We start from the raw sequence: 12,939 nt of genomic DNA, 5'->3' as shown, positions 1-12,939 counted from the left end.
CAAACTGTTACATTACTGAATTACTGAGACTGTGTACAGGAAGTGAACATGCTTCAAATTGTGTATAGTGCTTGCATTCATCGCGTTCAATACCAGAGGACTTTGTGGAGATTTAATACAAGATTACATTGCATCATTGGCCACTGTTGATTTACATCCCAAGGGTACATTACATACCAATCTATTCATGCAAAAAAAAAAAATAATAAGATAGTTTACTACAATTTGTACGTTATGAGACTAAGCAATGCCACAATGTTTGTGAGGCAGTTTCAAAGTTTACAGCAACTGAGAACATTATGTATGTTTAATATTATCCATCATGCAGAAAATGTAATCTTGCAACTTGGAGGGCCAACACGCTACACACACAACTCAGCACTCGTGTCATGCATTGAATCTAAATTAAATGTGAATCCTCACTGTGAATCCGCTTCATATCATAAGCAAATTTGGTCATTTGATTTAAAAAAAATAAATCATGTTACAGTACATGGTTAAACTTACAGTTGTTCTAGATGTAGTAAGCCGTCAAAGGTGCCATCCGGAATGCTAGAAATGCGGTTAGACTGCAACTCCCTGTATGCACAGAAAATAGGAGGGTGAGGATGTGCTTGGTTAGAAATACAGTAAGATATGAAAAGCCTGGCTCCAAAGACTACACCGAGTTGTTTCTTGAAGGAGACAGGTGAAAAACTGTTTACAAGAAAAAGAAGGAAAATGTATATACATGTAGGCCTCTACTAGATTACAGAAAATCTTGTACTTCAATTGTTTTCATGCAAAATGATTTAATCTTTGTTTTTAAATAAATGATTTAAGATACAGGGCCTATTCACAAAAATTCAAGTTCCGAAATTATAAGGATTATCCTCAACGAGGTGTTGTGATGATTAATAACCCATACACATCTTCACTATAAATCTACATCCTTTAAAAACCTGAAATTCCTAAATCGTGCACTAAACCACAACGGTTCTGCACTGTACACATCCAGAACTTAAAGCTTCTGGCATGAGAGCATATGAAGACATGATAAATTCCAAAAATTCTGACAATAATCACATGCACTGTATCTACAATTGAGCTAAACAACAACAAATCTCATCTAGAAAATGTTGTATTAAAGGAAGGGATCAATACCTTATCACTGAAAAAAAATGATAATGATAAACAAAAATGAGCAAGAGAGAAAAAATGATAATGATAAACAAAAATGAGCAAGAGAGAAAGGATTAATCTTATTTTAGTTACAAAAGACTTGATAATTAATATACCGCATTCATTTTATATATAATACATTTTCTGCCCTGACTATTCACAAAACAAGATTTATATCTTGAACATATTCAATGGGAATATGCATGTACTCTAGCTGGGCAGTGTTATTTATGCACTCGTGTACCAATTCATAATCTACAATAGCTGCCAATGCATATGTTACACATCATTAGTTTGACTCTTGGTACAGAGCACTCCATTTTGAACCATGATGCCTTTCTCCTATTGATCTATAGCCCTGCATTCATTTCCATGAACTGTGTGACAACTACATTGGAACATCCCCCATTTCCTCTTCCGAGTTATTTTCTCCAAAACCACTGGAATGGGGGGGGGGGGGTGGGAGAGGAGAGAGAAAGGAGAAGAAAAACCACAAACTGGGCAAATCCCAAACTAGCTGAGCGCACTAAGTACAAAACACAGGTGCAAGCTTGTAATGTAAAAGATAAGGATAGGGAGAAAAAAGAAAAAGAGAGGTAGATAGAGAAAGAGAGGGAGAAAGAGAAGGAGAGAGAAGGCATTGAATTGGAAGGGCAGGGGTATTCAGCCCGTGCAAAAGGGAACAAGAGCGGTAAGCAGGGGCAATTATTGTCCAATCTGAAAGCCGTCATCATAAGTGGCACAATCTATTTTGTAGTGGCCTGTTTTTATGGCGGGGGACTCCGCAGAGAGCCCTCGCAGGCCGCTGGATGATCAATCATTCGCACACCTCCACAGTCACACTCGTGTGCCAAGGGGGGCTGACTGACATGTACGGCTACACAGCTAGAGCCATGGGTACGGGTAGAAGCTTGAAAAGCCCACTGCACCACACAGTGTGCAGAAGGCTATGCAGCATGTATCAAAGCATGGAACTGCTACAGACAGTGTAGCTCCATGGTGTAAGCTTTCGACGCTAACCCCTCTGTACAATAACACACCAATTCATCCAGCGCATGGAATGGGTACATGTACACAATTCAAAATGTAGGTTGTTCATTCACAGGGTTGACATCTAGTCTGCTGTGATGTTTTTTGTATAATACATGTGTAACTATCCATCAATCCTTCTACCATATAAAAGAGAGGAAATACATGCATTACATTTAAGTAGTATTGTTCATGTTGAAGGGCAGCTTGAAGCAGGTTAGAGAGGCATAATTTACAATTCGTAGATGAAACAAAAACCCAACTTTAGTGCTTCAAAATAATTCTGAGATGTGAGTTAGGGACAGAAACAACCAATTTCAAAATTTTGATAATGTTCAATACACAAAATGTGAACAATAGTTATAACAAGATTATTTCTATACTAAACCATCTACAGTTATGGTTTAGTGAGAAAAATGGTGATATCTCCTTACATTTTAGACTTTATTGCAAAATTTTTATACGGCAGGATGTTTTATGATACAACTGACCTACACATACTTGTATATGCATCAAATGTGATAACTCGAACATTTTTTAAATCACTGCTCCCAATGGTAAACAATACCTTTAAGCAGACTCACTCAATATTACTAGTTCGAATCAAAGTGGAATTCTGACTACAGCATATTGTTTATTCTAAGATCCATCAATTTATGCACGATACAATGCACAATATTTTTTTTCTATGTTTCGATAATGTACCTGCCTTTTTTCTTTTTCTTTTTCTTTTTTCCTCTTTTTCCCCCTTCTTTTACAGTATTATTATGGAATATTGTGATTTCTAATTGTATTTATTTTTGTTATGTAGGGCCTACCTGTTATACCTGTATTTCCTCTCTTTAATATGGTGGGAGGATTGATGGATAGTAATACAAAAAACATTGCACAGCAGACTACATGTCAATAAAGACATAAATGAAAAAAAAAATCATAGGCCTACAATTGTATACCAGTAGTTTATGGAATGCAGTATGGAGGCAAAAAAATATAGTTGTTGCTACAATGTCTGGCAAATCTACATCAAGTTCTCTGGCTATTCAAGTATGCACGTTGATAAAGATTATATTATTATTAAACATTAATCTGGAGTGGAAGATGATTTTAAACTTTATTCTCGATAATATAAGGCTTATGATAGCAAACATTATAACTTTTATGGTGATAATCTTTTTTTTTTTTCTTTTTTTGGTGGTGGTGGTGGTGGCATTCACTACATGTGTACATGTCCGAAGTTGTATATTAACGTAGACTGACATACAAATTTGCGGAAGCAGGCACCCCAGAAATACGGTTTTATTTTTAAACTTGAGAGAGGGAGAGGGAGAAAGAATTGTGATAAGTACAATGACACAACAATCCTACACTTCCTCTACACAGGTCATTCTTGCCAAGGTTCATGGAGGAAGATCAAGCGTCCATTTCGTGCCCTTGCCACTTCCGACTGACACTAGAAAATCAGTTTCCTCTTGTTGAACTCACGAGTGCAGCCGTTAGCTATATATGAATACTTGTGTACTATGAACAAATATCAAGTAGATATTATCAATATTTTGTATTAGTATCTGCAGATCTTGAACTCTTGAAGATACTGCCTCTTGCAGTTATTGTAAGAAATGTAACTCCAAGAAAATGATATTGTAAAAATGTCTTAGAAGTAAAAATTTGACTTAGAAATACTGAAAATCAAAACTACAATGAAATCATATTTTGCACAAACATTTAATGAGAGGTTGGTACATTTTGTCTTTTTTTTCCCCTGTAGAGCAAAACTTGCAAATCTGACCAAGCAAACAAATCTGTTTATTAAATCCTAACACATAAAAATATTTGGCACGTAAAAGTTATAGCTGTGTATAAGGGCCCGACGTCACTTACAATGTACTTATTCTGAACGCTAAGATAGTTTCAATGTGCTCTCATGAACACAGTAAATATTCTGAGGTACACATTGAATTATAGCAGTGCTATGAACAGCATAACAATGCACATCCATGACGGGCAGATAACTTACCAAGTCAACTAACAATTGAATTTCAGTGCTTACAATTAGGCCTACATGTACATGTGTGGCTATGTACAGTTGTACATACACTCCATGTACAAATTTCTGCAACTCACTATGCTAAAGCATTCACATTCACATGAGAATTCATGCACGCTCAATAATTCTGCATTCTGAGAAGATACATTTGTACATATACTGTAATACAACTCCTGGATTGTGACGTAAGAGAATTTCTGTGATGACGGCGACTTACAACCACAACCTTTAAAAACCCACTGTACAATGTAGGCATACAAATGTACATGTACATGTATGTACGTTGTAGAAAACACTCACTGATGTACAGTACATGTAGGCAAAGCCCTTTTACAATACTATATCAGAGGATACGCATCTAGACACAGAGGTACGCCACTCTGCAGCACTACATTGTGATTACACTGCTGCACGCTGCAGTTTGCGTACATTTTGTAAACCTTGGTGTGAGAGACACAAGGGGGGCCTATGTAGCACTACCAATGCACACAGTGTGCTGCATTTACATGCAAATAGGGATTAGTGATTCCTTGTCTCTTTTTCTCAGAACTCTGGTACACGCTCGACTTGACCCCCTGGCTTACTCACTTCACAAACATCCCAGTCCCACAAATGTGGCAGAGAGAGTATAAGTTTTTAGTGCCACCTATCCTAATTACCCCTCCCCCAAGAAAAAAACAAGATTTCTATACAAAAGGGCAGTTCACTCTGAGCATCTTACATGTGAAATTTGATATGCACAATACTTCCATCTGCAAGAAGAATGAGGAGGCCCAACTTATTGCTGTTTCATTTTTTCTCATCTGAAGCATCGACAGCTCGCAGCCATGTTGAGGGACGAATATTAAAACCACAGAAGAAGGGATTTCACCCATCTCCCCCCCCCCCCCCCCCCTTGGTATACCAACAACAGAGCATGGCATGACTTTGGAGGAGGGCAAAAAGAGTTCTAATGTTTTGATAATCCACAGGGACAAATATGCCCCAACTCCATGCACATAGGTGAGAGAAAGGAAGAAAGAAAAAGAGAAGGGGGGGGGGGGGGGGGGGTAAGTAGACAGTAGAAGCTGTGCTTTGGCTTAGGGCAACATTCTTGTCTTAACTATTCGGTCACGCCTTTCTGCGGAGAAGGAGAAGAAAAAAAAATCTGCTGCCCATTACAGAGGTCAGAGGCAAATGTAAACCTGGCTCTCTGTACGGGAGCAAACACAGCGCAACAAAGGACGAGTGCGCAAATTGGGCTTCTTACACCTGCAAACTGTACGGGGGTAGAGAACAAGAGGGACCACAGCTCTGCTAATCTCCCCCGCTAACGCACCCCTACCACACTTTTGTATTCAAGCAGGAGTCGCTGGGCGGACAAACATGAACGCTGTGTTTGTAACCACTAAGACTGTTCCCATTGGAGAGATTCAAAATTTTCATCCAGTGCTTCAAATTTGTGTACTGTATCTTCCTAGTTGTTATCAAGTGTACCAGTTACCGTTATTATCACTTTCAACATTATTATTGTTTGTGCAATGCCAATGCTACTGACATGGTCAGAGGTACAACCTGTATTATCTACATCCTGACAATATCATCATATTATCATTTGGTTCTCCATTATATAGGCCTACACATTACATTGTACGTGCAATGTTTCATAATACCCAGACTGTTCATACAACTTCTACACACATCAATCTGCAATATTGGGATGCAGAAAGAGTCAATGTCATTATCAAAAAAAAAAAGTTTGGTCCTCTACCCCCCACCGGAGATCTGATATGATGTGAGTGCAGGACAAAACACTGTAACACTGCAGTATTAAAACTACAGTGTAAATTTATATGACTGGACAGAAACTTGTCGTTGCCTGTGGTTGCTTTTAATAACATAGCATCCTGAATTACTCTACTCAACAAGATAACTTCAATTCTGGCATACCATTTCATTAATTTGATCCTAGCTGACCTGAGCTGGCTTAATCTCCCATAGAACTCCAAAGTCCACAGAAACAGAGAACTACTCAGGATGCTATTGCAATTCATAATTTGGCGTGAGATGTAAATTTGCCCACAACCTGAACGTAAAAAAAGGGAGGTTATTTACACTGCTCCAATATTCTGCGTGATGCGAAGGCCTGTTTGCTTGGCAATCAAAGGACACTTTTCATGCACAAAATTTGGAGCGTAGGCAGACCATCATTTCTCCAAAGTGTCAATCATTGCTTTGAACACACACACATTTAACTTTCTAATCAGAGCTATTGCATGTAGTTTTCAAGTTCAGTTGTTTAACACTGACATCAGAACTGACTATAAAGACATGGATATACATGTAGGCCTACATGTTCCCAACTATCTAACCTTATGTTGTTGTTGTTGTTTGTTATAATTCAGACCTCAACTCAATAACAATCACCTGCCCTGATTTGTATACAAAAACACAAGAACGAAAAAAAAAAACTAATAAAACTAATACAGGTAATGTATAATGTCAAAAAGTTAATTTCGTTATAATTGATGTCGCCTCACACTGGGCAACAATAGTGTTCTGTCTATGATGCACACTCATGTGTGCTCTAATGTTTCAGTGACTGTCTACTACATAGTTCATGATTCCACATCACGTTTCATATCACTGAAAGATACAGTGTAAATGTTGCAGGTTATATCAATACTAAAATGAAAGCCTTGCAATGGAGAAGTTAACATTTTATGGTCAAGGATATTTACATTGCAATTTCTATAGAAGTGACACCTGAAACTCCACTGCACAAGTTGTTCTTCATGCAAAATTGGAATTAAAACTGCCTTCTTCTGCCCCCCCCCAAAAAAGTTTATAAAAACAACAACCAAAAATTGAAGTATGATAAATCAGTTGGAATTTAATGTTTTACTATAATGTCTGTGAAAAGGAACTATGTACAGATACATCTAGATTAGATCCTTGAATCATGAAAGCGATTTCTCAATATTACTTTTTCGTAGGCCTCAACTCATCTTACAGTTTAATTTGTTTAAATTTTCTCTTTTTTTACACATTCTACTCACGATTCCATGAAACAACTTGCGAATGACAGATTGCATTGGAGAACTTACGATGTACAAGTAATTGATCTTAATAACATTGTAGACATGATCTCTAAAAACTCACTGGCATTAGCATGTACATGACCTTGCTGTTGACTTTCAGCTCTCTCCCATTTTTTTTTGTTTTTCTTTTTCTTTTTCTTTTTTACACTGCGCATTTCCTGGGTCCCCAGTGGAACACTCAAATTTGTAAGCAAATTATGCACACGACCAATCAGACACATTGAGGTCAGAGGTGAAGAGACACTTCCTGCGGAGTTCACATTGTGATGTCACCAAAGGGAGCCATGAATCAATCTACTGTTAAGCAAGATATTTTTGCGAACTGGAACTGACAGCCTTTTTCGCAGCATGAAATTTTCGTGAATTGCCACTGGCATTTAATGCGTTTCATGTAGACGAGAACTTCTGCGTGCATTTTAATTTCACGAATCTTGGCTCTCGCGAAATTCATGAAAATGAAATGCATGCAAACATTTTTGGCTTCACAGTATCCCGGATGGTAGAGCAAAAAAGGCATTAAAAAAATGGGAATATGAATACAAACACACAAATCTGATCATAACATCTTTCAGTTTGGGCAAGACCAACCTTTCTTCTACTTCTTTGAGACTTTAGAAGCAAGTGGATGATGACCAACATATCGATGCATGCCATAACTGGGCCAGTGCTCTGTTCTACAATGTAGATATGACCATATCAATGCTCTAGAGAATGATGCCATATTTTGGCAAAGAGGGTGACTGCACTTTCTGTCAATCACAACATTTCTCTAATCGATACTTGCTTGTCACCATGGATAATACAGTTACCATTCATATCTTTTATCATTTAATAAGACATTCAAGCCATTCCCACTAATGTCTCAATTTCAAATTCAAGCAGTGTTACAGTCTTTGCATAATCAATCCTGAATGTACGTACAGTATGTTTTGTGTGAATCTCACAGTACTCAGCAGTAATGTTCCACAAGTTATTACATTCCAAAAAGCATTTGCAGAAGATGTTTATTCTTTTTCTTTTTTTCATATCTGGTCTTCTTACTGCCTTTTGGCTGACTTCTCCCACAAATGGTTTGTCAATACTTATGGAAACAATTATTTTAAAAAGACAAGCTTAGATGGGCTCTCTTGAATCAGAAAGCTGCACTGATCTCCAAAATCAAATGATAAAATGCCACTTACAACACAGGGCCAACACATCATGGTATACTCATAATCTTCAAAAATGATAATTTGCCACGTACAACACAGGGCCAAAACTTGCAAATATTCATAATCTTCTAATGCTTTTCATGTACAAAGAAGATTTAACATTGAACTCACTTGAATTCACAGAGATTTTACTAACAGTAAATTGAGCAATATTTCACATATATATTAAACATACTTTGCATCATCTACAATGAATTATGAAAATGCACATAATGTCAAAAAATGATAACTACTAAATGCCGCAGTCATGCAAATGTTGGCATTTTCCTGTTGTCTATTACAAAATGTATATCTGTATTAAAGCACATGCTGTTTGACATGCACAGTGATTCTTGAAGACCATTAAACACAAATATACATTTTGATATTCAGCAGCCAAGTTCCATGCAAAATTATAAGGATTTCATTTGAGTGAAGGACTCTTGATTAGAAAGTGTGTAACCACTGAAATCACTGTAACTTCACAAATATTCTGTTCAAATATCTAATGAGAAATTGTCAGGGTTCCTGCACCTTTTACAAAATTAAACTCCATGATTTTTCCATGATTTTTCCAGTTAAAATTTTAGATATCCAGGACCCTTTTTCAAATCTTAGAGGATTATATCAATTACTTTGAGGAAAATTCTTCATGAACAAATAATAACAAAGAAAACCCACCAGGAAGGCACAAAGTTATATTCATGCCCCATGGAGACATAGTCAAATTTTGTGACAGAAACCTAATTAGGACAGGTTCAATTTTTGGGTAAGTTTCTATCACATTCTCTTTTTTTTTTTATACACATGCTGGTTCTCACAATGAAAGTTGTACATTGCAAATTAGTACAATTAACATAATTGACTGACAAACTGATAAAAATGTATGTCAATATGTTTTCATAAACAAATACAAATGTACATGAAGAGAAGGAAAAGTACTTTCTTCTGCAATATTAATAAAAGTACCCTCTAAGCCATCTGGTGATATAAAGAATACTATCTCAGACTCAAGTAGTCTTGATGTTGTTGTTTTTGGTGAGATAATACATACAGTACATGTAGCCACTGAACTCGGCTCGGTGGCATGTCAAAACTACTAGCTAGTAGCAGTAGTTTCATCGTTCTCTCTAGTTTTGAGACACTTGAGACGAAGAGCCCATTTTATGTGATCTTTGCATTTTGCGCCTACTTGTTTAATTGTGACTGCACTCAATTAGTATCGTGCCTGTATCTCACTCTTGCATTGAAGTAATATTACTCAATGTAGATATGTTGGAGTCAGATTTCCTCGAGTACATTGTACTTTGAATACATGCATAACCTTCTCCCTTTCTTTGACATTCTTGACTTGGTTTAGATTCATTTTAAACTTTGTATTGAAAGCAAGATGCCCATAAGTCTATCATATCGCCATCCAAACTTTGACTGCCAGCTACATGTAAACCTGATGCTTTTGCGTGTGGTTGAATTTTGGCATGAGAGGTCGAACTTTGGTGCGGGTTTTGTTTAGCAGGGTTGCATTACATTGCTACTTTGGTAAATCAAATGTTTGGTTTCGTCAAGTCATGTCCCAGAAAAAAAAAAAACCACAAAAACAAAACAACACAAAAAGCTCACACAGAACTCTATTAGTATAACTACAACAAGTCAACAAGAAAGTTACAGGAGTTGGGTGTGGAGGTATAACTGAAGTAAGATCCAATCACTGATCACTGACGTCCTGACACTACTTGAGTATTTGAAAGTTATAACATGTTGTATTGTTGATGTCTAGTAACAAAGTAGAACCAACTTTACTGTGTAGAACTCAATGTAGGCCCTAGATGAATTAGTTTGAACTTTTATTACACAACCCCCGCTTCTGCTAAGAACGAGATAATCTACAGTGTGACATTGTCAGGCGACTGGCATTGACACTGACCATGCACTTCATGGTCAAAAGCCTTGCCACTAACCATGGCGTTCATTGTGTGCCATCCGCTGAGCGAAACCTACACTCGTATTGCACACAGGGTTTCACACAGGAATGCAAATTTCGGTTTACTTACAGCATTGTAACCCACGTCGGCAAGGCTGTCGGAACACTCCGAAGTTGTCGTTTGCTACAGTCAACCAGGGATCCAAGACACCAGCATTCTCTAGGGCAGAGAGCACTCTGTCCCGACACCTTGCTTGGGGCATCCAAAATCAACCAGCAGACGACCAAAACCGTGCTAAAACATCGGATAATCTGCGAGGAGGAGGTCGCCATTTTGGCACCCCTCGTAGAACCGGGTGTTGACCCTCTCCAATGCCCGACACTGCAGCGTTGAGTTTTCGCTGTCGTAAACACTCACTTTCGCGACGTTATAGTCCTCTCTGCAAGAATAAAATCCAAGATAAACATGTTGTCATTGATTGACGAGACATATCTAACATATCCAGTTGTAACTCCTACATTTCAAACAAATTTCCGTCGTGCAGGGCGAAAAGAGATGCGTTGACATTCGTTTTCTCGCCTAAATCGTCCACTCTCGATCGGCGTGTTGTGTACGGTCACCTATGCACCTCTCTCCCTCTTCGCGTATTTACTACAATACTACAATACACTCCGCGCATAGTATTTTGTGGGAGACCGAGTAGGGAGCGAAGCACTCGAATGTGTGTAAACCACCCACGTTTTGTGTATGATTAATTATGCATGCTGTTCATTCGCATAAGCAATGCCATTGGTCGGAGCGCATCACATGACTAGGTCGCAAACTTTATCAAGCTCGATTTTCGAAGTACGGCGATGACAGCCGTAATTTGCGCTCAACAGCGTTTGGGACCTTCGTGTTGTTGCTTAGAATCTAAAATGACTCTCCAACATCACACTCTGCACGGATCATTTCATTTGACTTGAGTAACGGTGCCTTTGATGTTTCCAAATCCTATCGACACTCTAAACGCTGATCAACATTCTTATCATCAGAGTTAAATATTCCGAATAAGGAATATATTCACATCAAATAATTTCAATCAAATAGTCGCTCTCCCTTCGCAACTAAATGAATTTATAAGCTACCGATATCTTACGACATTTATATTTTCATTTCAACGCAGAGTTGTGAACTTCGCTTTGCAAAAATACTTAATCATTTCAGTCAAATTAGATCATCTTTAAAAAAGAAAACAAAAAAAGCAAATTGAGTCACAGACAGACAAACTTAGTTGCTGGGAGCACAACGTTTAATATGCCAGTGACACTAACCTGATTGGCATTTAAACCACCGTAAGAAATCAATGAAATCAATGTGCAGCAGTACCTTCTAGAACATTACATCCAGTACAATCTCGTTATGAATACTAGCAGGCTATACATATAAAAACGCGTGAGTTTAGTGTACTATATATATATATATATATATATATATATATATATATATATATATATATCATACATACATATGCGTACATATATATGCAAATGTATGTATATAATATATATAGTATATAATACATTATATGAATATATATATATATATATATGATTTGTAAATATATATATTTATATATATGTATGATGAAATAAAGACAAATGGACAAAGGGAATTGAAGATAAGATGGATAGACGGTAATTCGATATATTACAGGGACATAAGGGGGGGGGATTAAAGTTTCGCGTGAAAATGAAACCAAGAGGCGTAGGTCGCTCTATTCATGTTTATGTTCAATGGTAGGAAAAGATGAGTCCGCGTTTGGTTGGCGAGCAGGTGTGCGCGTTTTAAACAGTGCCTCTCCCTCAGTTTAGACCCTTCAACTGGACGAATTGATTGACGCACGCGCGATCGATACACAGGCGAGAAAAGCGGCCAATTAGGCAATTAAAGAAAACGGCAGATTTCGCGGAGAATGTCGTATACCACCACCCTTCGCATGATTATGACAAACATAACGAGAGCGAGACAGGGGGGGGGGACGAAGATGGAACTACTTATTTTTGTGACTAGAGAATAACGCATGTAGGCCCTAAATTGTTTTGAGTTTCTAATGGTTCGCAACGCTAGTGAGAGTTTGTGCCTTTTTTGAGATTTATTTATTTTTAACACACTCTGTGGGATAATAAAAACTCAAGAAAAGCACAGACACAGAACGAGAGCGGAAATCACAAGACTGATACCTATAGATAAACATGAGAATGCACAAAAATAATATTTCAGGGTAGGCCTACATTACAGAAATATTATCGGAACAATGTTATTGATTTTATATATCATTATCATTACTTTTACGACTAAATGGAGTAGTTGAAGTAATATTAGTGTTATTGTACATGTAGTAGTTACGTGGTAGAATCGTTCCTCTCTTTCTTTTTTTTAAATACCCGGGCGAGATTATTTTGATCATCTTTGTCTGGCTGTGTTGTTATCTTGCAAATTTATCAATGAATTAATCATAATTAAACCTAAGT

The 12,939-nt window shown here is 37.4% G+C and overlaps 1 protein-coding gene across 1 annotated transcript in view; it reads right to left on the bottom strand.

Annotated features, from left to right (window-relative positions):
* The window catches only part of LOC139742939 (uncharacterized), a 97,667-nt gene extending 86,602 nt beyond the window's left edge, over positions 1 to 11,065 (bottom strand). Inside the window, exons 1-2 of the mRNA XM_071653446.1 lie at positions 10,556 to 11,065; positions 508 to 579 (exon numbers count right to left, since the gene is read on the bottom strand). Coding sequence (XP_071509547.1) covers positions 508 to 579; positions 10,556 to 10,758 — 275 coding nt within the window. The 5' untranslated portion in view covers positions 10,759 to 11,065. The remainder of the gene's footprint in view (positions 1 to 507; positions 580 to 10,555) is intronic.
* Between the last annotated feature and the right edge of the window lie 1,874 nt (positions 11,066 to 12,939).

Source organism: Diadema antillarum, unplaced genomic scaffold (assembly GCF_040938485.1).
Source record: "Diadema antillarum isolate AM-2024a unplaced genomic scaffold, OU_Dant_1.0 seq00001039_RagTag, whole genome shotgun sequence".
Classification (NCBI taxonomy): Eukaryota; Metazoa; Echinodermata; class Echinoidea; order Diadematoida; family Diadematidae; genus Diadema; species Diadema antillarum.
This window is presented reverse-complemented; position numbering and strand designations above follow the sequence as displayed.